Source organism: Anomaloglossus baeobatrachus, chromosome 4 (genome assembly GCF_048569485.1).
Source record: "Anomaloglossus baeobatrachus isolate aAnoBae1 chromosome 4, aAnoBae1.hap1, whole genome shotgun sequence".
Lineage (NCBI taxonomy): Eukaryota > Metazoa > Chordata > Amphibia > Anura > Aromobatidae > Anomaloglossus > Anomaloglossus baeobatrachus.
This window is the reverse complement of record NC_134356.1, coordinates 73,043,092-73,069,382: the sequence shown is the minus strand read 5'-3', so window position 1 is coordinate 73,069,382 and position 26,291 is coordinate 73,043,092. Positions and strand designations below refer to the sequence as shown.

The 26,291-nt window shown below is 47.7% G+C and overlaps 1 protein-coding gene across 1 annotated transcript in view; it reads right to left on the bottom strand.

Moving 5' to 3' along the window:
* Positions 1 to 26,291, bottom strand: part of FCHSD1 (FCH and double SH3 domains 1) — a 231,530-nt gene that overhangs the window by 103,604 nt on the left and 101,635 nt on the right. Inside the window, exons 5-6 of the mRNA XM_075344397.1 lie at positions 24,064 to 24,208; positions 17,129 to 17,265 (exon numbers count right to left, since the gene is read on the bottom strand). Coding sequence (XP_075200512.1) covers positions 17,129 to 17,265; positions 24,064 to 24,208 — 282 coding nt within the window. The remainder of the gene's footprint in view (positions 1 to 17,128; positions 17,266 to 24,063; positions 24,209 to 26,291) is intronic.

The window sequence follows — 26,291 nt, the reverse complement described above, 5'->3', positions numbered from 1 at the left end:
ACGCCGGATGTGCGTCACAAACAACGTGACCCCGACGATAATTCATTAACGATATCGTAGCGTGTAAAGCCCGCTTAAGAGTCTTAAGGCTGCTTTATATACAGCAACGTCGCTAGCGATCACACCCGCCCCCGTCGTGTGTGCGTCACGGGCAAGTCGTTGCCCGTGGCGAACAATCTCGCTCGTACGCGTCACACATACCTTCCTAACGACGTCGCTGTGGCCGCCGAACAAACTCTTTTTTAAGGGGGCGGTTCGTGCGGCATCACAGCGACGTCAGACAGCGGGCCACCAATAGAAGCGGAGGGGCGGAGAGCAGCTGCAGTAATGTCACGCCCACCTCGTTGCCGGAGAACGCAGGAACGCTGTTGTTAGTCGTTCCCAGGGTGTCACACGTAGCGAAGTCAATGAACGGCGTGTCAACAATCAACGATTTGGTGAGTATTTTGGATCGTTAGCAGTCACTCGTAGGTGTCACACGCAACGACGTCACTAACGAGGCCGGATGTGCGTCACGAATTCAGTGACCCCCGCGATATCTCGTTAGCGATGTCGTTGCGTGTAACGGGGCCTTTAGCCCCTACATCATGCTGCTCTCAGATTACATAGCAAAAACCTGGTAAAATATTCCTTTTAAGAAATAAGTAAACTTTGTCCATGTTTCTTACATTTTGCAGGCTATTCAATTGCCTGCAAATTGGTAGTGGCCGGGTCCTGAGGAACACATTGATCGATTAATAGATCCCCAGGAAGTGCAAAGCTCAGGAGGCAGGAGCGCACAGCAGCAGCCAGAGCAATGGTACCTGAAAATTGGAAAACTTGCTTCCTGCTCCTAATTTAGACTGCGTCTATGCTCAACTAAGAAAATGTCCTCTTCTCTTTATGCCTCTCACAGAATCCTGCCTTAAAAGAGGCACACTGGCATTGCAGGCGGATAGTACTCATATATGATCTTCGCCTACACCTGGGCAGATCCCAAGTCCACCATCCTCCAGTACTGACCCTCCCATTTGTGCATATACCCATGTAGTAAATGGGTATATGCACAACTGGGAGGGTCATTTACACCTCTTATGACTAGTGGCCACTACGACTATGAATCATTGACCGCAAACATCAGGATATGAGCCAAGACTCGCTTTTTGATCCAGCTAAGCAGACACTAAGCAATGTGTGACACCCACCCCTAAGTGAGAGTAACAGACAGAGGAAACATCTGCTCCCAATGATCAGATATCTGTTCTGTTTATACTCATTATGCAAGAAAGAAATGGATGAGAACAAAGCTAAAAATAAAATATGAAATACATGAAGAATTCACATGTTCTAAAAAAGCTCAGGAGCGCTACATATGGCAAACCATGTCTTAAAGAGGACAAACCACCAGGATTTTCCTATACAACCTAAAGTCAGTGCTATACTGGCGCTATCATGCCGATTCTAAACATACCTTTAGTTTTGAGACTGGATGTATACTTTCTGAAATATAGGGAAGTAAGGCTGCTTTCACACTTCTGTCTTTTTCCATCAGTCACAATCCGTTTTGTGACTGATGTGACGGATGCGTTGGAGATTGTGGTACAACTGATGGGACAGATCCGTTAAAAAAAAACTGATCCACTGTAGCAGTTTGTACCAGAATCCAGCTGTGGCCGCGGGTAACCTGAGTAACGTCACCGCTGACAGCACGACTCACTTCAGTTGCTCCGTGGAGCTCACAGCGTGCGGCGATGCTCTACGGCCACTCCTGTCAGCTTCCGATGTAGCAGAGCTGAAAGCATGGTGGGACCTCGTGTGGACTACGTCGGACATGGAGGGGTATTTGGGGATTAATAAAATAGTGAAAGAGGGTGTTTTTTTGTCTTTTATTTCAAATAAAGGATTTTTCGGTGTCTGGGTTTATTTACTTTCACTACAATTTAGTGATGGGGGGGGTGTCTTATAGACGCCTGCCATGATTAACCTAGGTCTTAGTGGCAGCTATGGGCTGCTTCCATTAACTCCTTATTACCCCGACTGCCAACGCACCAGGGCAATTCGGGATGAGCTGGATAGAGTCCCAGGACTGTCACATCCAATGGATGGGTCAATTCCGGGCGGCTGCTGGCAGATATTTTTAGGCTGGGGGGCTCCCCATCCCGAGAATAACCAGCCCTCAGCCGAGTGGCTTTACGTTGGCTGGTATTAAAATTGGGAGGGGGGGGGGATGACCGCAAGCCGGTGTTTTTTAATTATTTATTTGATTTTCTAACCAGAGAGGAATTTACACATTGAGCATGCTCGGTTGCTAAAAGACAGAACCGTCACCGGAATACGTCATTTGACAGATTCCGCCGTCCATAGGCTTCCATTGTAACACACGACGACGCATCCGTCGCTGTCAGTTTTTTCGCCGCACAGAAAAAACATTACATTCAGCGTTGCTTCCGCCCGACGGTCAGTCACTAAACGACTGATCACTGACACGGCGGATGCAACGAAGGGCCATCAGTTGCAATCAGTCGTTAATACAAGTCTAAAGTGGGCTTTACACACAGTGACATCGCTAGCGATGTCGCTGGTGAAAGCACCCACCCCCGTCGGTTGTGCGTCATGGGCAAATCGCTGCCCGTGGCGCGCAACATCGCTAGGACCCCTCACACGCACTTACCTGCCTAGCGACGTCGCTGTGGCCGGCGAACAGCCTCCTTTGTAAGGGTGCGGTTCGTTCAGCGTCACAGCGGCGTCACTAAGCGGCCGCCCAATAGAAGCGGAGGGGCGGAGATGAGCGGGACGAACATCCCACCCACCTCCTTCCTCATTGCGGGCGGCCGCAGGTACGGTGATGTTCCTTGTTCCTGCGGCGTCACACATAGCAATGTGTGCTGCCGCAGGAACGACGAACAACCTGCGTCCTGCAACGATAATCAGAATTACAACGACTGGTCAATGATCAACGATAAGGTGAGTATTTTTGATCGTTAACGGTCGCTCGTATGTGTCACACGCAACGACGTCGCTAACGAGGCTGGATGTGCATCACGAATTCCCTGACTCAAATGAATTCTCGTTAGCGATGTCGTTGTGTGTAAAGCCCGCTTAAGGGGAAAAAACGGAATCCTGCAAAATATTTAGCAGGATACTGTATGTACTCAAGACGACGAATTGTGACTGATACAAAAAGACGGAAGTGTGAAAGCAGCCTAAAGTGTGTAAAATACACTGTTATTTGATTGATTGCAGCGTCAGAATATCTAATAGGTGGGTTGGGTTTTGCTAGTTATTCCCGCCTGTCTGTCTGCCTGTCCTTCCTCCCCCTGTAATAACAGAGACAGGGGGAGGAAGGACAGGGGGAGGAAGGACAGGGGGAGGAAGGACAGGGGGAGGAAGGACAGGGGGAGGAAGGACAGGGGCAGGAAGGACAGGGGCAGGAAGGACAGGGGCAGGAAGGACAGGGGCAGGAAGGACAGGGGCAGGAAGGACAGGGGCAGGAAGGACAGGGGCAGGAAGGACAGGGGCAGGAAGGACAGGGGCAGGAAGGACAGGGGCGGGAATAACTAGCAAAACCCGACCCACCTATTAGATATTCTGTAGTTGCTATCAATCAAAAAACAGTCCATATTACACACTTTACTTGCCTATATTTCATAAATTATACATCCGATCTCACAACTAAAAGGTATGTAGAGAATCAGCCTGATAGCACCAGTATAGCACTGGCTTTAGTTTATATAGGAAAATCCTAGTGGTTGGTCCTCTTTAAGGCTTGTGAATCTTTTCAGCAAAGTCCCTGCAGAATACAAGTCCCCATGGTGACTTCTTATATGGCCACAGGCTCGGACTAGCCCACAAGTGAATCCCCCGGTGGACTTTGGTGCAGGAGTGGACCCCACCCTCCCGTGTGAGCAGTAAGGGGCACAATATACTTTGTTCACTATGTACAGACAGAAACATCTCATCATTCATGAAACAAGCTCCCCAGATTATTATACAGGAGCAGAGGTAAATGTATGAATGAGGGTGATCTATTACTTGCTTACAGATTAACAGTGGTCTCCAGAGCCAATGTGACTGGTGGGCTCTTGGCACCCAGTCCGACACTGGATACAGCCATGTTGTGTCCCTCCTAGGATTACGGTGGTGTTGTAGGAGCTCTATGCTAACACAGCCAGAAACATACATAGACTGTGCCCAGGGGAAAACCACTTGCTTATCGTGAACCTAATGGAAGAAGGTAATTAAAGATCCTTTCCTTGAAACCCTGCAATGTTTACAGAAGAGGATGCATGTGTGACAGACTCCATGTCATATGACACTTTCACTCAGATGTACATCAGGATGTACACAAATAAATAAATAAAACAGCAATGTTAATTTCCTACTATTGTCCGCACCAGCTCAGAGAGAACAGATCTTTTATTTCCAGCTCTAGACTAGGACGTTACTATCCCATTGCTTTATAAGACTCGCACTGGCATCTTCAGCATCAGCAATGAAACATTTACTTAAAGGGACTATGTCAGGTGATTTTCTACAATACTAATGTTATCTTTAAAAAGGGCTTAAGGAGACATTTCAGGATCAGTCAGTTTTATTGCTCTACATTATCCTGTTATCTTGTTGTAAGCTCAGTACAATTCAGTGGAAATTTGGCAAATGTAAGTAAATACAAACTGCATATTCCTCGCTCCCCTACAGTCCCATCTCTTAGGGTACAGTCTCACTAAACGACGTACCAGTGATTCCGACCACAATATGACCTGGTCAGGATCACTGGTGCGTCGCTACATGGTCGCTGGTGAGCTGTCAATCAGGCAAATCTCACCAGCGACCAGCCCCCAGCCCCAGTGGAAGCGATGCTGCGCTTGGTAACTAAAGTAAATATCGGGTAACCAAGCAAAGCGCTTTGCTTGGTTACCCGATATTTACCTTGGTTACCTGCGCACAGCGCTTAGCGCTGGTTCCCTGCACTCCTAGCCAGAGTACACATCGGGTTAATAAGCAAACCGCTTTGCATATTTACCCGATGTGTACTCCGGCTACGTGTGCAGGGAGCAGGGAGCCGGCACTGACAGCCTAGAGCGGCGGATGCTAGTAACCAAGGTAAGTATCAGGTAACCAAACAAAGGGCTTTGCTTGGTTACTTGATATTTACCTTGGTTACAGCTTACCGCAGGCTGCCAGAAGCCGGCTCCCTGCACATTCAGATCGTTGCTCTCTCACTGTCACACACAGCGATGTGTGCTCCACAGCGGGAGAGCAACGTCCAAAAAATGAACCAGGGCTGTGTGTAACGAGCAGCGATCTCACAGCAGGGGCCAGATCGCTGCTCAGTGTCACACACAGCGAGATCGCTAATAAGGTTACTGGTGCATCACAAAAACCGTGACTCAGCAGCGATCTCGCTATGTGAGAAGTACCCCTTAGTGCCAGCATCAGTGATGGTAAATCTGAACTGAATTTGCACTGCTACCCCCACCCATCTCTTAGCAGTGATAGTGAATGCACTGGAAGTTGGGTGGGGGGAGCAGTGAATATGCAAACTGCATTTACATACACTTGACTTGCATGCAGGAGACACAAAATTCTATGGAGCTTACATGAAGATAACAGGACAAGGTAGGACCATCAAATTTACAGATCCTGAATAGTCTCCTTAAACCTTATTTAAAAAGAACATTAGCATTGTAGTACAAAATCAACTGACAGACTCCCTTTTAAAGCAAATGGTTAATGGAATACAAAGAAAGAAAGCAGTAATCAGCATTTTAATTTTTATTTAAAAAAACAATAGTAGGTGTAAGAATAAACAAATTTGCAATATATTTCATCAAATAAATTTACTTCTTTCAGCTCCTGGATTGATCTTACACTTCTAATTTAAAGGGGTATTCCTTTCCCAACATGTAGTGGGTGGAATAATAAGAATATTAGCAAATTCAAAGAAGGGAATTTTGTTACTTACCGTAAATTCCTTTTCTTCTAGCTCTTATTGGGAGACCCAGACGATTGGGGTATAGCTACTGCCCTCTGGAGGCCACACAAAGCACTACATCAAAAGTGCAAGGCCCCTCCCCCTCTGGCTATACCCCCCCCCGTGATATCACGGGTTCTCCAGTTTTAGTGCCAAAGCAAGAAGGAGGAAGCCAATAACTGGTTTAAACAAATTAACTCCGAATAACATCGGAGAACTGAAAAACCGTTCAACATGAACAACATGTGTACCCGCAAACAACAAAAAAACATCCCGAAGGACAACAGGGCGGGTGCTGGGTCTCCCAATAAGAGCTAGAAGAAAAGGAATTTACGGTAAGTAACAAAATTCCCTTCTTCTTCAGCGCTCTATTGGGAGACCCAGACGATTGGGACGTCCAAAAGCTGTCCCTGGGTGGGTAAAGAAATACCTCATGTTAGAGCTGCAAAACAGCCCTCCCCTACGGGGGTGTCACTGCCGCCTGCAGGACTCTTCTACCTAAGCTGGCATCCGCCGAAGCATAGGTATGCACCTGATAATGCTTGGTGAAAGTGTGCAGACTGGACCAGGTAGCTGCCTGGCACACCTGTTGAGCCGAAGCCTGGTGACGAAATGCCCAGGACGCACCCACGGCTCTGGTTGAGTGGGCTTTTAGCCCTGAAGGAACCGGAAGCCCCGCAGAACGGTAGGCCTCTAGAATTGGTTCTTTGATCCATCGAGCCAGGGTGGCTTTAGAAGCCTGCAACCCCTTGCGCGGACCAGCGACAAGGACAAAAAGTGCATCGGCACGGCGCATGGGCGCCGTGCGGGAAATGTAGATTCTGAGTGCTCTCACCAGATCTAGCAAACGTAAGTCCTTTTCATACCGGTGAACCGGATGAGGACAAAAAGAAGGCAAGGATATATCCTGATTAAGATGAAAAGAGGATACGACCTTAGGGAGAAACTCCGGAATAGGGCGCAGCACTACCTTGTCCTGGTGGAACACCAGGAAGGGAGCCTTGGATGACAGAGCTGCCAGCTCAGACACTCGCCGAAGCGATGTGATCGCAACAAGAAACGCCACTTTCTGTGACAGCCGAGAAAAGGAAACTTCCTTCAGAGGCTCGAAGGGCGGCTTCTGGAGAGCAACTAGTACCCTGTTCAGATCCCATGGATCTAACGGCCGCTTGTACGGGGGCACAATATGACAGACCCCCTGCAGGAACGTGCGCACCTTAGAAAGACGTGCTAGACGCTTCTGAAAAAACACGGATAGTGCCGAAACTTGCCCTTTAAGGGAGCTGAGCGACAAGCCCTTTTCTAACCCCGATTGCAGGAAGGAAAGAAACTTGGGCAATGCAAATGGCCAGGGAGACACTCCCTGAGCAGAGCACCAGGATAAGAAAATCTTCCACGTTCTGTGGTAGATCTTAGCCGAATTCGACTTTCTAGCTTGTCTCATTGTGGCAACGACTCCTTGAGATAATCCTGCAGATGCTAGGATCCAGGACTCAATGGCCACACAGTCAGGTTCAGGGCCGCAGAATTCTGATGGAAAAACGGCCCTTGGGACAGTAAGTCTGGTCGGTCTGGCAGTGACCACGGTCGACCGATCGTGAGATGCCACAGATCCGGATACCACGACCTCCTCGGCCAGTCTGGAGCGACGAGTATGATGCGGCTGCACTCGGATCTGATCTTGCGTAGCACTCTGGGCAAGAGCGCCAGAGGCGGAAACACGTATGGGAGCTGAAACTGCGACCAATCTTGAACCAAGGCGTCTGCCGCCAGAGCTCTTTGATCGCGCGACCTCGCCATGAATGCCGGGACCTTGTTGTTGTGCCGGGATGCCATTAGGTCGACGTCCGGCACTCCCCAGCGGCGACAGATTTCCTGAAACACGTCCGGGTGAAGGGACCATTCCCCTGCGTCCATGCCCTGGCGACTGAGGAAGTCTGCTTCCCAGTTTTCTACGCCTGGGATGTGAACCGCGGATATGGTGGATGCTGTGTCCTCCACCCACATTAGAATGCGCCGGACTTCTTGGAAGGCTTGCCGACTGCGCGTCCCTCCTTGGTGGTTGATTTATGCCACCGCTGTGGAGTTGTCCGATTGGATTCGGATCTGCTTCCCTTCCAGCCACTGTTGGAAGGCCAGTAGAGCAAGATACACTGCTCTGATCTCCAGAACATTGATCTGAAGGGTGGACTCCTGCGGAGTCCACGTCCCCTGAGCCCTGTGGTGGAGAAATACCGCTCCCCACCCTGACAGACTCGCATCTGTCGTGACTACTGCCCAGGATGGGGGCAGGAAGGATCTTCCCTGAGACAATGAGGTGGGAAGGAGCCACCATTGTAGGGAGTCCTTGGCCGTCTGGGAAAGCGAGACTTTCCTGTCCAGTGACGTTGACTTCCCGTCCCATTGGCGGAGAATGTCCCATTGAAGTGGGCGCAGATGAAATTGCGCAAAGGGAACTGCTTCCATGGCTGCCACCATCTTCCCTAGGAAATGCATGAGGCGCCGCAAGGGATGCAACTGGCCCTGCAGAAGAGATTGCACCCCTGTCTGTAGTGACCGCTGCTTGTTCAGCGGAAGCTTCACTATCGCTGCTAGAGTATGAAACTCCATGCCAAGATACGTTAGTGATTGAGTCGGTGATAGGATCGACTTTGGAAAGTTGATGATCCATCCGAAAGACTGTAGGGTCTCCAGCGTAGCATTCAGGCTGTGCTGACATGCCTCTTGAGAGGGAGCTTTGACCAATAAATCGTCTAGGTAAGGGATCACCGAGTGTCCCTGAGAGTGCAAGACTGCTACCACCGCCGCCATGACCTTGGTGAAGACCCGTGGGGCTGTCGCCAGACCAAATGGCAGAGCTACGAACTGAAAATGGTCGTCTCCTATCACAAAACGTAGAAAACGTTGATGTTCTGTAGCAATTGGCACGTGGAGATAAGCATCCTTGATGTCTATTGAGGCAAGGAAGTCTCCTCTGGACATTGAGGCAATGACAGAACGCAGGGTTTCCATCCGGAACTTCCTGGCGTGCACATGTTTGTTGAGCCGTTTTAGGTCCAGAACAGGACGGAACGAGCCGTCCTTTTTTGGAACCACAAAGAGATTGGAGTAAAACCCTTGCCCTTGTTCCTGAGGAGGGACTGGGATCACCACTCCTTCCGCTCTTAGGGAGTCCACCGCCTGCAGCAGAGCATCTGCTCGGTCTGGATGTGGGGAGGTTCTGAAGAACCGAGCTGGAGGACGAGAATTGAACTCGATTCTGTACCCGCGAGACAAAATGTCCGTCACCCACCGGTCTTTGACCTGTGACATCCAAATGCCGGAAAAGCGGGAGAGCCTGCCCCCGACCGGCGATGCGGAGGGAGGGGGCTGGAAGTCATGAGGTAGCCGCTTTGGAAGCGGTACCTCCATTTGCTTTCTTGGGGCGCGTGTGAGCCCGCCACGAATCTGAGTTTCTTTGCGTCCTCTGAGTCCCTTTGGACGAGGTAAATGGTGTCTTGCCCGAACCTCGAAAGGACTGAAACCTCTGCTGCCACTTTTTCTGCTGAGGTTTGGTTGTTCTGGGTTGTGGTAAAGAGGAGTCTTTACCCTTGGACTGCTTAATGATATCAGCCAATGGCTCGCCAAACAGTCTATCTCTAGATAAAGGCAAACTGGTTAAACATTTTTTGGAACCAGCATCTGCTTTCCAGTCCTTTAACCACAAGGCTCTGCGCAAAACTACCGAATTGGCGGACGCCATTGAGGTGCGACTGGTAGATTCTAGGACCGCATTGATAGCGTAAGACGCAAACGCCGACATCTGCGTGGTAAGATGCGCCACTTGCGGCACTGCTGGATGTATGATAGCATCCACTTTTGCTAAGCCAGCTGAAATAGCCTGGAGTGCCCATACGGCTGCGAATGCCGGAGCAAACGACGCGCCGATAGCTTCATAGACAGATTTTAACCAAAGGTCCATCTGTCTGTCATTGGCATCTTTAAGTGAAGCGCCATCCTCCACTGCAACTATGGACCTAGCTGCGAGTTTGGAAATCGGGGGGTCTACCTTTGGACACTGTGTCCAGCGCTTGACCACCTCAGGGGGGAAAGGGAAACGCGTATCTTTAGATCGTTTAGAGAAACGCCTTTCTGGGTGAGCGTCGTGCTTCTGGATTGATTCTCTGAAGTCAGAGTGATCCAAGAAAGCACTCAATTTACGCTTGGGATAAAGGAAACGAAACTTCTCCTGCTCTGCCGCTGCCTCTTCTGCTGAAGGGGCTGGGGGAGAAATATCCAACAGCCTATTGATGGCTGAGATAAGGTCGTTTACCATGGCATCCCCATCAGGGGTATCCAGGTTGAGAGGGGTTCCAGGAATGGATTCCTGATCACTCTCATCAGACACATCACAGGGAGACTGATTGCGCTGAGACCCTGAGCAGTGTGATGACGTCGAGGGTCTTTCCCAGCGAGCTCGCTTAGGGTGGCTGGGGCTATCATCTGAGTCATAATCCTCGGCCTGTGAAGCCGGGGACCCCCCTGTGGGCTGGATTAATTCCAAGTGAGGGGGACCTGAGGACAGAGGCCTCGCCGTGCCCATAGACTGAGCCCCATGCATAGATTGCAAGGTTTCAAGGATTTTTGCCATAGACAGAGACATATTATCAGCAAAAACTGCAAAGTCTGTCCCTGTCACCGGGGCAGAACTTACAAGCGTCTCAGCCTGGGTCACTACCTCTCCTGACTCCGGCTGGCGAAGCAGCACCGGGTCGGAGCATTGCACACAATGGGAGCCTGCTGGTAGATCAGCCCCACATGCAGCACACGCAGTACACACAGCCCTGGCCTTGGCAGCCTTGCGTTTTGAGGATGGCATGTTGCTGCTTCCACAGAGTGATCTGGGAGAGCAGCCAGAAGCGACCTCACAGTGCAAGAAAAACAATATCTATATATCTGTACACAGTACACCGATACACCGTGAGGCACTAGAGGGACCAGCACAGAAAAATCGCTTACCGCCCGCTTAAAAAGCGGGTGTGTGGTCGCCAGATAGCCCCTAGTCCAGGTCTCCCAGAGCCTTGCGTCCTTCCTCCAGCCAGACTGCATGTAATGGCTGCCGGCGTCCTGAGAGGAAGGGGGGCGGGCCCTGGGCGTTCCTGGCTAAGAGCGGGAAGCCTGCTTCCCTCTGTGCCTAGTGTGAGGGCTGGAGCATGTAAATCAGGCTCCAGCCCTCGTCGCTGCTAGCGAACAGCGTCTCTCCCCTACCCTGAATGACAGGGTGGGGGCGGGAACGAATCGGAGCTGCCGGCGTCCTAGGCCCAAAAAGCCGGGGACTCAATTTATAACCGCCGCCGCCGTAAAAGCGCGGACGGCGGATCCCCAGCGCACCACAAGTCACAGCAGCGCCGCCCGGTCCAGAGGGGGTCGGCGCTGCGTTCCCATACACAAAAAATCCCCCAGTAATCTGTAGGGACACTAACTCCAACGTTGCGGTCCCCGGCGCACTACAACACCCAGCCAGCCCGGAGTGTGCCTGTGCCTGCCGGGGACACAGAGTACCTGTATTATGCAGGGCCTGTCCCTGATCGTACTCCTGCTCCGTCTCCATCAGGTTCTAATGGGTCTGTGGATGGAGCCCGGCGTCAGAGCTGAGAGGCCGGCAGGATCCCACTTCCACAGAGCCCTACCAGGGGATGTGGAAGGAAAACAGCATGTCAGGCTCCAGCCCTGTACCAGCAATAGGTACCTCAACCTTACAACACCATCCAGGGGTGAGAAGGGAGCATGCTGGGGACACTATATGTGTCCTCTTTTCTTCCATCCGAAATAGTCAGCAGCTACTGCTGACTAAAATCTGTGGAGCTATGCATGGAATGTCTGACCTCCTTCGCACACAAAGCTAAAACTGGAGAACCCGTGATATCACGGGGGGGGTATAGCCAGAGGGGGAGGGGCCTTGCACTTTTGATGTAGTGCTTTGTGTGGCCTCCAGAGGGCAGTAGCTATACCCCAATCGTCTGGGTCTCCCAATAGAGCGCTGAAGAAAGTATAGTTCTTCAGGGCATTGCAGCTTAGGTATCCATGGTTATGTCTACTCATATAGTGACAGTTACCGTATTTTTTGTTTTATAAGACACACCGCATTATAAGACGCACCCCAAATTTAGAGATAAAAAAAAGGTAAAAAAAATAAAAATAGGGTCCGTCTTATGCTCCGATGTTGTCTTACCGGAGGGGGGCAGCAGTGGTGGTAAAGCGGGGTCACTGGAGGCAGAGGTTGTGCTGGCAGCCGCGGCGGGTCCATGGTGGTAGTGGCGACGGCAGCGGCGGGTCCGTGGCGGCGGCAGCGGCGGGTCCGTGGTGGAGCAGGCCGGTGCGGTGAATGTTCCAGTCTGTCTGCGGTCCTGGATCAAATGATGGCACTTGGAGCGGCGCATGCGCAGATGGAGCTCTCCTACAACAGCTCCATCTGCGCACAAGCTAACTCCCGGCGCCATCATTTGAAACTCGGACCGCGGACACACTGAGACACCTGCCACACAGCTATCCGTCCGCCCGCACAGAGTGGCAGCCAGCCCGCCCTCCCGCACAGAGAGGCAGCCGACCTCCAGGATAGAGAGGCAGCCGGCACCGATAGGCACCCAGCTGCCCGTATGCAGCTTCAGGCACCCGGCTGCCCGTACAAACCCGGTCGCCGCACAGACAGCCCACCCCCACCCCCTCCCGGTAAGCTATATTCAGATTTTTAGGAGGAAAAGTGCGTCTTGTAATCTGAAAAATATGGTGATTACCGAATATACTAGAGTATAAGCCAACCCAAGTATAAGCCGAGACCCTTAATTTTACTGCAAAAAATAGCAAAACTTATTGACTATACGATAAGCCTAGGGTGGGAAAAGCAGGAGCTACTGGTAAATTTACAAAATAAAAATAGATACCAATAAAATGTAATATGCACATCCTTGTCCCCCACCTTTTAGTAATGTGCCCTAGCCTGGTCCATCTTATAGCAATGCCACATCCTGGTGTCCTAGTAGTAATGTGCCCCATCCTGTAGTAATGTGCCCCATCCTGTTGTAATGTGCCCCATCCTGTAGTAATGTGCCACATCCTGTAGTAATGTGCCCATCCTGCAGTAATGTGCCACATCCTGTAGTAACGTGCCCCATCCTGGGCCCCTTGTAGTTATGTGCCCCATCCTGTAGTAATGTGCCCATCCTTATGCCCTGTAGTAATGTCCTCGTTCCTGTCCCCTTCTTGTCCCCTATTGTGCCATTGTTCACATGAACACAAAAAATGATTCTCACCTGTCCTCCAACCTGCTTCTTGGGGACCACAGAAAGATTGACTCCTGCATGATCGCGTCCGGTGCACGGACCATTGCTGCTGTTAGTGATTTACTACAGTTGAATACTTTGCGATGCCGCAAAGCATTCAACTGCAGTAAAGCAATGACTGTAGACGGCAGCATCGGCCCCATGCACCTGACGCGATCATAGAGGGGTCTATATGCCTACGGTCTGCAAAAAGCAGGCAAGAGGACACCACAGGAACAGTATGCAGGTGAGAATTTTTGTAGGAACCTCACTCGAGTATACACCAAGGGGAGCGTTTTCAGCATAAAACAAATAGGTTGAAAAACTTGGCTTATACTTGGACATATACACGGTGTGCGGAATTATTAGGCAAATGAGTATATTGATCACATGATACTTTTTATACATGTTGTCCTACTGCAAGCTGTATAGGCGTGAGAGCCAACTACCAATTAAGTAAATCAGGTGATGTGCCTCTCTGTAATGAGTAGGGCTGTGGTGTAATGACATCAACACCCTATATAAGGTGTGCTTAACTATTAGGCAACTTCCTTTCCTTTGGCAAAATGGGACAGAAAAAAAGATTTCTCTGGCTCTGAAAACTCCAAAATTGGGAGATGTCTTGCAGAGAGATACAGAAGTCTTGAAATTGCCAAACTTTTGAAGCATGATCACCGAACAATCAAGCGTTTCATGGCAAATAGCCACCAGGGTCGCAAGAAGCGTGTTGGGCAAAAAAGGCTCAAAATTACTGCCCATGAATTGAGGAAAATCAGCATGAAGCTGCCAAGATGCCATTTGCCACCAGTTTGGCCATATTTCAGAGCTGCAACGTTACTGGAGTATCAAAAAGCACAAGGTGTGCCATACTCAGGGACATGGCCAAGGTAAGGAAGGCTGAAAAACCACCACCTTTGAACAAGAAACATAAGATAAACGTCAAGACTGGGCCAAGAAATATCTTAAGACTGATTTTTCAAAGGATTTATGGACTGATAAAATGAGAGTGACTCTTGATGGGCCAGATGGATGGTCCAGAGGCTGGATCAGTAAAGGGCAGAGATCTCCACTCCTACTCAGACGCCAGCAAGGTGGAAGTGGGGTACTGGTATGGGCTGGTACCGTGTTTTTCCAAAAATAAGACCTCCCCCAAAAATAAGCCCTAGCAGGGATTTTCAGCATTTTCGGAGAAAGGCTTAAATATAAGCCCTCCCCCGAAAATAAGCCCTAGTCCCGGATCAATAATGAAGTATCCGTGCAGCTAAAAAAGATACAGATACTGCAGGACACTTCATTATACACAGCGGCACCCTGCAATTACACTCACCCGACACTGAGCGGCAGGACCTGCAGTGATCACACACCCGCACACATCAGCTCACACACACACACACACACACACACACACACCAGATCTCACACACACACGAGATCTCACACACACACACCAGATCTCACACACAAACATCGGATCGCACACACATCAGATCGCATACATACTCACCTCATCAAGAGACACCGATCTCTTCTCCTGAGAGGCAGTGCAGTGGAGCGCAAGGAACAGGACCTGCGGCCGGACACGTGACTTGCTCTCATTCCCTGCGGCCGTAAGTGCTGGATGTGATGTGATGTGATATGTGTGTGTGTGTGTGTGTGTGTCTGCGAACGGCTGTGTTTTTCTGTGATCGGCTGTGTATGCCTGCGATCGGATGTGTGTATCTGTGATCGGCTGTGTATGCCTGCGATCGGATGTGTGTATCTGTGATCGGCTGTGTGTGCCTGCGATCGGATGTGTGTATCTGTGATCGGCTGTGTGTGCCTGCGATCGGATGTGTGTGATCTGCTGTGTATATCTGCGATTTGCTGTGTGTGTGATCTGCTGTGTGTGCCTGCGATCGGATGTGTGTGATCTGCTGTGTATATCTGCGATTTGCTGTGTGTGTGATCTGCTGTGTGTATGTGATCTGCTGTGTGTGTGTTTTTCTGCGATTGGCTATGTGTATCTATGATCGGCTGCGTGTGCCTGTGATCGGCTGTGAGTGCCTGCGATCTGCTGTGTGTGATCTGCTGTGTATATCTGCGATCTGCTGTGTGTGTGATCTGCTGTGTTTGTGTGTGTGATCTGCTGTGTGCCTGCAATCTGCTGTGTGTGCCTGCGATCTGCTGTGTGTGATCTGCTGTGTATATCTGCGATCTGCTGTGTGTGTGTGTGTGTGTGTGATCTGCTCTCTGTGTGTGTGTGTGTGTGATCTGCTGTGTTTGTGTGATCTGCTGTGTGTGCCTGTGATCTGCTGTGTGTGTCAGCGTGTCAGCTAGCAGCAGGGTAGGACGGCGTGCAGCACCGACCGGAGATAACAGGAGGACCTTGGAATCAGGCAGACGTCCTGGTCTGGTGAGTATGAGTCTCCTGGGAAGTGGGGGGGGTCTGCTTTTTTGAGGGGTAAACTTACCCCCAACCATGTTTCTCCAAGAATAAGACCTCCTCCAAAAATAAGCCCTAGTGCTTTTTTGGGGGAAAAAAAATATAAGACAGTGTCTTATTTTTGGAAAAACACGATATCATCAAAGATGAACTTGTGGGACCTTTTCGGGTTGAGGATGGAGTGAAGCTCAACTCCCAGACCTAGTGCCAGTTTCTGGAAGACAACTTCTTCAAGCAATGGTACAGGAAGAAGTCGGTATCGTTCAAGAAAAACATGATTTTCATGCAGGACAATGCTCCATCACATGCATCCAACTACTCCACAGCGTGGCTGGCCAGTAAAGGTCTAAAAGATGAAAAAATAATGACATGGCCCCCTTGTTCACCTAATCTGAACCCCATAGAGAACCTGTGGTCCCTCATAAAATGTGAGATCTACAGGGAGGGAAGACAGTACACCTCTGGGAACAGTGTCTGGAGGCTGTGGTGGCTGCTGCATGCAATGTTGATCGTAAACAGATCAAGCAACTGACAGAATCTATGGATGGTCGGCTGTTGAGTGTCATCATAAAGAAAGGTGGCTATATTGGTCACTTAGTTTTTGGGGTTTTGTTTTTACATGTCAGAAATGTTTATTTCTAAATTTTGTGCAGTTATATTGCTTTACCTGGTGGAAATAAACAAGTGAGATGGGAATATATTTGGTTTTTATTAAGTTGCCTAATAATTCTGCACAGTAATAGTTATCTGCACAAACCGATATACTCCTAAGATAGCCAAATCTAAAAAAATCCCACTCCAACTTCCAAAAATATTAAGCGTTGATATTTATGAGTCTTTTGGGTTGATTGAGAACATAGTTGTTGATCAAAATTAAAAAAAAAAATCTTCTAAAATACAACTTGCCTAATAATTCTGCACACGGTGTATGGCAGTTGCTCGTGGTTGTAACCATTGATATAGAAGCTGCAATGCCCTGCACATGAGGTAAGAGACATGGCTATATGAGGAGAACTATACTACATTTGTAATTGGAGGTATTTGCTAATATTATATCTACATATTGGGATAGGATCTTGGAGATGGGAATAACCCTTTAAAGGTAAAATCTGTGAAGACAGATGTTAATATGACTTAGATAGGAGATGGCAGTTGATGCGTCTAGCATTCTATGAAGGAGGAATGGTAGGCAGACACACAGGCATTCTACTATTAGTTCTCCAGACAACAGTTCCAGTTATCCAAAGAACTTTATAAGCACCAACTGTGTCCGACACATTTGACCTATGAATTGAGAATACAAGAACAGTCCAGGAGAAAAAATAAACAGATTTCTTTAAGAAAAAATATTACTCGTGTACTATTGATTTATGAAAAATAAATTAAACGACGGTTATACTTTAAAGATGGCGGACACGTGTGCCTTGTCAGCCGGCTCCGGTGGAAAGTGCTCACCTGGCTTCAGCGTCGGCAGCCTTCTCTTTTGCCACTTCGCTAACACGTTCCATGTGGACGTAACGCTTTTTAGTTTTGCTGACTTCTTTCATGGTGTCTAGTAATTCATTCTGAACTTTCAAGAGTTGCTCTATGCTCTGGGAAAACACAAGGGAATTGTTTTATTTGAAAAGCAATATGGCGGGTTTACTATTCTTTAAAGCAGTGTATACCATTTGGAGAAAAAAGCACGGCTCCCGAGGTGTATGCCAAACTTACACTTCATTCACACACTGTAGGAAGGGATAGCATAAAATTAGAAAAAAACATCATAAATCTTGTGCCATTCCAGCACTGCCACCTGACCGTCTTGAAACCTTTTTGTCCCTCAGAATCCAGGTGAACTCTGCAGGCAATCACTGGCCTCAGCGGTATGTAGAATGTATTCATTATTGTATAAAATTACCCCTCCTGGGCCCAAAATAGATTGGTAGATAGTAGGCATTAACGGCTACGGAAAAACTCATTTAAAAAAATGAATAAATAAAAATACGAAATATGTCAGTAGTTACCTTTAAAAAAAAAAAAAAAAAAAAAAGTGACCAGCACCTCTGTAATGCTCGTCACCGGAGGTGGCAAAGCGAAGCGGCGAACTGAAGTGGACACACAGGACCACAGGCATACCCTTTCATGGGAAGGGCTTGACTAAGTGCCCACTGCGAGGCGGACGCCACGTGCCACTCCCAGGGCAGTGACCGGGACTGTGTCAGCTGACCCCCAGGGCAGAGACGGACATGGGTGCAGACAGGCTGAATCTCTAGTGTAGACAGGGACCACCACAATAGCTGAGGTAGACAGCACAGGCAGGATGATATGTAGAGTCACTAGCAAGACAGGAACCACCGGGGTATCTGAGATAGATGGCATGGCAGGGGTTGATGGACACAATCACTAGTACCAACAAGGCAGAACAGACTGGAACCAGGTGCCAACAGGGCAGGGTCAACTGGGACCAGATATAGGCAGGACAGGACAGGTCAGAACAAGGGGACCTGACAACTAGCTGGCTAGGGAGCAAAACACTAACTAAATGAACACAAGCTTTAAACAGGCATCTCCCCTAGTGGGAGAGTGCCTTAAGCACCCAGTGACTCTCAGTGATAGGCTGAGAGGCACTTCCAGGAAAGAAGGGCAGTGGTGCACGCACGCCCTAGTAGCACTCCCGAAGGCCCTGTGCCGCATATACAAGTCCTGAGAGGGGGAAGCAGGAAGCACCCCTGGAAGCCCTGTGCCACGTACACAAGCCCTGGGAGGGGGAAGCAGGAAGCACCCACGTGGAGGAGCATGGGGATGCTGGGCAGTGTGGTGAGAGCCAGCCACGGCATTGAGTAAGCGAGCGTCTCTGTGGGGAGGAGAATGAGGGGGTACAGTGATGCTAGCACTACAACCTCCTAACAGAATAAAGCAAATGTGAACAGGTACAAGCTGCTGTGATTGCATAATACAGAAACAAAAAAAAAAAAATACAGCAGTCTCTGTAAGCGCTAAGATGTAAGCAAGCTTTGAATAACAAATATAAACTGCTATATTGAATATACTGTACTAATAAAATGAACATTCTTCCTATATAAATTGGTCACTTCATGTGTGCCTCCAGCCGTAACACGGTGATGTTAGGGGTTACCTTAAGTTAATGCAATTGCACAAAGTTTCATTAAGCAAACATCAGTCATTCATTAAATTTTCAGACACCTCAATAAGTAATTTACAACCTGATCCAAGTTTCATTTTTGCCTTTTGTGGGAGTGTCTTTCCAAGTAATATAGGCTGGATGAGAGCTGTGTGTGTACTGTAGTTTTTATTAGCTCATATATCACCACTGCTTCTATTCGGTACTTATTTCCTCTTCATATGCTTTGCTCCTTTTCTATAGACTGATTTATCTGCCCTCCCTAAGACTGCAGATACTTTCTCTACTGTCTATGCTGTGGAGATCTCCAAGTATGAAATACATCGGCCCTGCTAGGTGAACCGTGTCTTTGTACATATACACTTGCCTGCTTTAGCATACATATGTATTTTTCGCTGCTCAAAAACGCAGCATTTTGTAGTACAAAGCAAAGTGGATGGGAATAATAGGAATCTCATATTCACTGTGCTTCTTTTTTCCCCTCTATGTACACTTATCTGTGGTGCATTTTACCAAACCGCAACATGTCAATTTATCTTGCAGGTACGCCGAGTCTTCTGTGCGGAAATTCCCTATAGACTTGCATTAGATGTGGAAATTCCACAGGTAAGTGTCCCTGGTGACAGATTCTGGGCCACAGTCTCTTTGTCTTGAGACTCTGCAGCATATATGCATTCCCTTTCCTTTGGGGAGGAGTGGGGTAATGTCTGTATTCCTTGCCAGCAAGCAATCTTACCACCGTCTCAGGTATTTCCAGTTTGGACCACTCCTGGTCCCTATATATACCCTCTGCTCCCTGTAGAGGGTGCCAGTTATTCTCTGATCTCATTTGGATGCTTGGACCGGAGGTGGAAGGAGCTGGTGGAGCCATCTCTGCAAGTTGCTGTGTAGGCTGCAGTCTTGGTGCTGACTGCAGCAGTCTGTGGTGTGCTTATGGTGCAGTGCGCCAGTTTCTTGGTTGTCTGTTTTCATCCTCCCATTTATGTTGGTTTCCCCTGTGCATGTATAGTCTCTCCTTTGTGTCCAAGATTTAGCTTTTTCCCCTGTCTGTGTTTGGTTGTGGGGCTTGTGACTACGTTCACGGCTCACTGGGCTTGGAAAAGAGGAGTTAGGGTCAGACTGGCGACTCAGACCTCACTACCATCAAGTGTACCTCTAAGCTAAGGGACAGCACAGGGTCCCCAGTCTGAGGGACAGCCTAGGTGTCTTGGTCCATGCATATGCAGCGCGGGGAAGGTGGTTAACCTACTTGTTGCCAGGCCGTTACAGGTTGGGTCAGGCGATGTCACGAGTGTCCTTGCCCAGTTTAGTTGCCCCAAGGAGTTCAGTAAATGGTGGGGGAAGCAGGGTATTTGGGAGAGTTTCTTGTGACGCCACCTGTGGTGCGCGGCCAGGGAGTAGCCGCCGCTGCAGAATTCCTCGCGGGGCAGGTGTTATGGCAGCCAGGTTGGTGTTGCTCCCCAAAACCGGAGCGGGCCCCGGGTGGATGATGAAGGGTTTGGCAGTCCCCTGGGAGCGCCGAAGCGTGGGCATCGCTAATCAGAGTCTCAGTCAGCAACTGCGGTTCCAGATTCTTTTACTCACTGATGTAAAGCTGCACCCATGTGCTGGTCTCTGCCGTCGTGGGCTAAAGTCAATTCCAAGCAAGTGAGGGGTCACCACTGGAGTTTAAAGAGAGGGAGAGAGAGAAGGTCCTTTTCCTAGGGTGTCCCCCTCCCTCCAAGGTTAGGTACCCGGGCTGAGCTCCCGCTCCAAGCCCCGAGCATAGTAAAGTTTAAGCGTTCCTGAGGTGTCTTGTCAGAATTATGGTCCCGACTTGTCTGACTGCATGAATGTGTTGTGCCTACTTCTACCCCCAAGTGGAACCCGCCCCCCAGGTGGCTGGCTTCAGTGACTGGGGAAGTCCCATGGATCGTGATGGCCACCCCCCTATCTACCCTGAGCCAACCCCCTTGTGAGAAGGCTCCTAAGCTGCATATAACGTGTGAATATGGAATACCGGTGATTAACCCCCCCTTTACCTGAGATGGATACTGCACCTTAACTGAGGCGCAGTACCCTGTGGCGACCAGAGCCTCAGGGGCGTCACACATACCATCCTCGTGACAGTAAGAAAAGCACATGCGTTTTTTGTGCATTTATGCAGGAGAAACACATCAAAAAGCTTTATTTAAAGCATGACACATCAAATAGAGAGAAAAGGCACAGTGTCAAAAACACAAGAAAAATGCAGGGTCAAGAATGCACAGAAAAACGCAATGAAAAAAATGAAAATAAACTAAGGTGCGAGGATGGTGCACAAATTCTGCAGTATCAAAAATTCAATGGAAACGGATCGTGGGAAAGTAGACATTTTTTTGTAAGAGGGGAACGGTCTTTCCCTCAAACAAATAATTTATCATTTTGGTCATTTTAATTAAGGCGCAATAATGAATCCCATTTCTGGTCAGCACTCGCAGCTATAAGACCGTGGTGCTCTGTACTAGTGGATTTCCCTCCAAGCAATAGCACAAAATATTACACCACTCACTTAAAGGGAACCTGTCATCACTTTTTTTGGCTATAAGCTGCGGCCACCACCACTAGGCTCTTATATACAGCATGTTAGAATGCTGTATATAAGAGCCCTGTGGTGGTGACCGCAGCTTATAGCCAAAAAAAAGTGTTGACAGGTTCCCTTTAAAAAGGAATTAAGGCATGACCGGTGTTTGAACTTGTATTTCCTAAATCCATAGTACATATGAATATAAGAAACTTTGTAATGTATCTTATCAGAGAAATCTGCTTCTTTCTTCTCAATTCCAAGGTAAAATCTTCAGTGACTACAGATTTTTATGTTACCGAGATAGGAGAGGACAGTTGATACTGACATGATTCTATTGTAGAAGGAGGAGGGAGGAGCTGAAGGCAGAGCTCCTCCTCCCCCTCCTTTCTACATAAAATCTTATAAAAACAAACTGCAAAAACCAACTGCCAACTCCTATCTCGGTAATGTAAAAATCTGCATTCACTGAAGAAAGATCTCACCCGTGAAATAAAAATTGTGAGAATTAAAGATCAGTCCAGGAGGAGACAAAAGCAAATTTGTCTGATAAGATATAATACAACGTTTTCTCTTCTCAGGTGTACTATTAATTTATTAAGTAAAAATTAAAACAACATAAGTTAGCATGTCGAAATAAAAATTTGGGTCTGTCCCAGAACCCACAGGGAACAACACCAGGATTTTATACCCCAAACTATTTATATGGGTGTGTAGCTCTTGAAAAGACAAAACCAGCAATACCTTTACATGACCAGTCCGTTCCCCCACTATTGAGAAATCAGTGTTTGAATTTATATGCAAATAGCTATGGTAGAACTGAAGCCTCTGTCACACCGGCTCTACTCCCCATCAATAAAACTGTCTCACAAACAAGGTACTTTTAATAAGTAGATCTTGGAATAATTGTTATTGCACCGCTGTAGTCGTGCTTTAATTCCAAGTCCCCCGAGTCCGGTTTTATAGTCACCTTCCGCCGCCTTCATCCTTTTCCAGCATCGCTCCAGACGGTTTGTGCTGAAAAGTGACTAGCTGGCGGCTCCAGTGTTTGATGGAGCGCGCCGGAAATCACTTTCCGATATCGGTCTATGGGAGCCTCGTTCTTGCTCTCATAGACTTGTATTGAGTGCTTGGGATGTAACTTTTAACTAGGTTCATTCTATTTACAACTGCTGACTGATCAATAAAACGTAAAGCATTTGTCTCACGAACAAGGTACTTTTTAAATCAATAGATCTTGAAATAATACATTTTTATTGCACCATTGTAGTGATGCTTTAAACCTAAGTCCCCTGAGCCCGGTCTTATAGTCACCGTCCGCCGCCTTCATCCTTTTCCAGCATCGCTCCGGATGGTTTGCGCTGAAAAGTGACTAGCCGGTGGCTCCAGTGTTTTCATGGAGCGCACCAGAAGTCACTTTTCAATAGAAGTCTATGAGAGCCTCGTTCTGGCTCTCAAAGACTTGTATTGAGTGCTTGTGATGTAAATTCTAACTTCTGGCCAGTCAGAAGTTACGGGCACAAAATGGAGCTGTGGTATCGAAGCGGCATTGGTAAAATATCAAAACACCAGAAAGGAAGTATAAAACAGAGCGGCGGTGCACATTTAAAGCACCACTACAACGGTGAAAAAAATAAAAAAATCTGGAGTGGTGCTTTAAAGATCCAGGAAGCTTACATATACAGTTACATACATTACTTACATATAAAGTTTGGATACACCTTCTCATCTCTAGAACAACTATTAAGAGGAGACTTGTGCAGCAGGCCTTCATGGTAAAATAGCTGCTAGGAAACCACTGCTAAGGACAGGCAACAAGCAGAAGAGACTTGTTTGTGCTAAAGAACACAAGGAATGGACATTAGACCAGTGGAAATCTGTGCTTTGATCTGATGAGTCCAAATTTGAGATCTTTGGATCCAACCACCGTGTCTTTGTAGAAAAGGTGAATGAATGGACTCTATATGGCTGGTTCCCACCGTGAAGCATGGAGGAGGAGGTGTAATGGTGTGGGGGTGCTTTGATGGTGACACTGTTGGGGATTTATTCAAAATTGAAGGCAAACAGAACCAGCATGGCTACCACAGCATCTTGCAGCGGCGTGCTATTTCATCCGGTTTGCGTTTAGTTGGACCATCATTTATTTTTCAACAGGACAATGACCCCAAACACACCTCCAGGCTGTGTAAGGGCTATTTGACTAAGAAGGAGAGTGATGGGGTGCTACGCCAGATGACCTGGTCTCGACAGTCACCAGACCTGAACCCAATCAAGATGGTTTGGGGTGAGCTGGACCGCAGAGTGAAGGCAAAAGGGCCAACAAGTGTTAAGCATCTCTGGGAACTCCTTCAAGACTGTTGGAAGACCATTTCCGGTGACTACCTCTTGAAGCTCATCAAGAGAATGCCAAGAGTGTGCAAAGCAGTAATCAAAGCAAAAGGTGGCTACTTTGAAGAACCTAGAATATAAGACATATTTTCAGTTTCACACTTTTTGCTAAGTATTTCATTCCACATGTGTTAATTCATAGTTTTGATGCCTTCAATGTGAATCTACAATTTTCAGAGTCCTGAAAATAAAGAAAACTCTTGGAATGAGAAGGTATGTCCAAACTTTTGGTCTGCACTGTATAATTTTCTCATACCTTTAATGAAATTTCAGTTTACAAACCATTGAAATAACATGAAAAATTGACTATACATTTTTTTTATAGTCCTTTTTCACCTTTTTTAAGAGTTGCTCCTTTGCAATTCTAGCGGTTTTCGCAGTTTCCGTTGTCAAGTTTCTATAATTCTCTGCAGCTGTGACTCGGGTTTGTCCTATAAAGGCCGTTCCTTCCATCATAGACTTCCACACAGAAATCACGCTCCTACAGGGATGAAAGAGCCCATTCAGAGAACATCCAAAAACATGTACAAAACACAAATAAACAGGACACGTCAGAGAATTTTTTACGAGTGAAAGGGAAACAAGAGGGCGTCTTTATTTTTCCCAAGTGTGGTCAAATTAAGTATTGCAAAATGAATAAAATAAGGTCAGAAAATGTTTTAAATCAACTATATAACATACAGTATATTCATCAATATAAATAATGTGTGGAGTGCTAAAGTTAAGTTATAAGTAGACCACAGGATTTGTTAACGACTGCAATTGATGAGCGAAAACGTATTGTGTCGCTATTGCGCGTACAAGCTCATTATTACAAAAGCAAATGTTCGCGCAAAAGATCGTTGTTGCGGTCGATGGAAAGTCGCTAGTCGTTCACAAAAGCATACAATACACCTTTAGCGACTTCTCACGCTGAAATTTTATGCTGACAAGCGATCATTTTTAATCTCTTCACCCTGGGTCGATTTTCCATTTTCCATTTTTGGTTTTTCCTCCCCTTCTTCAGAGAACCGTAACTTTTTTTTTAAATTTTTTCCGTCAATATTGTCGTATGAGGGCTCGTTTTTTAGGGGAATGAGCTGTACTTTTAAATTAAACCATTAGTTTTAACATATGGTGTACTAGAAAATAGGCATAAAATTCCAAGTGCAGTGAAATTGCAAAAAAAAAAGTGAAATTGCACAATTTTCTTTGTTTTTTTTAATGTACCATCTTCACTATATGGTAAGACTGACCTGGCAGTATGATTCCCCAGGTCGGTACGAGTTCGTAGATACCAAACATATATAGTTTTACTTTTAGCTAAGTGGTAAAACAAAATCAGAAGCTTGTATAAAAAAAAAAAATAAAATTGCAATTTTACAATTTTTGTCCCGCCTGATAAGGGCTTAAAGTGAAACCGTCGTTTAAGATTTTATTTCATAAATCAATAGCACACATGAAAATAAGCAGTTTTGTAACATATCGTATCAGGGAAATCTGCTTCTTTCTCAGCCAAAATTGATCAGTCATTATCAAAAAAGAGTTAGAGGCAGAGGGAGCAGAAAGAAGCTAGGGGCAAGAGGAAGGATGAAGGAGCTAGAGGCAAGAGAAAGGATGAAGGAGCTAGAGGCAGAGGGAGGAGGAAAAAGCTAGAGGGAGGAGGAAAAAGCTAGAGGCAAGAGGAAGGATGAAGGAGCTAGAGGCAAGAGGAAGGATGAAGGAGCTAGAGGCAGAGGGAGGAGGAAAAAGCTAGAGGGAGGAGGAAAAAGCTAGAGGCAAGAGGAAGGATGAAGGAGCTAGAGGCAAGAGGGAGGAGAAAGGAGCTAAAGGCAGAGGGAGGAGGAAGGAGCTAGAGGCAGAGGGAGGAGGAAGGAGCTAGAGGCAGAGGGAGAAGGAAGGAGCTAGAGGCAGAGGGAGGAGGAAGGGGCTAGAGGCAGAGGGAGGAGGAAGGGGCTAGAGGCAGAGGGAGGAGGAAAAAACTAGTGGCAGAGGGAGGAGGAAAAAACTAGAGGCAGAGGGAGGAGGAAAAAGCTAGAGGCAAGAGGAAGGATGAAGGAGCTAGAGGCAGGAGGAGGAGGAAGAAGCTAGAGGCAGATGGAGGAGGAAGGAGCTAGAGGTAGAGGGAGGAGGAAGGAGCTAGAGTCAGAGGGAGAAGGAAAAAGCTAGAGGCAGAGGGAAGAGGAAAAAGCTAGAGTCAGAGGGAGAAGGAAAAAGCTAGAGGCAGAGGGAAGAGGAAAAAGCTAGAGGCAGAGGGAGAAGAAAAAAGCTAGAGGCAGAGGGAAGAGGAAAAAGCTAGAGGCAGAGGGAGGAGGAAAGAGCTAGAGGCAGAACTCCTCTCTCCTGCTTTCTAGATATAATCTTATCATTCGCAGCTCTTGTGGCGCCCCTGGGCTTCAGACGCCACAGGGAATTACACCAGTTTTCAGGGGTAATATCCATCCTGGGTTAGGAGTGGGTTAACCTGCCGATGCCTTCACAAAACACATACCTACAACAGTAAGGTGCTTACTCACAGGGGGTTGGACTAGGGCAGACAGGATAGTTAGCCATCATGAAGCATGGGACTTTTCCAGTCGCTAGGA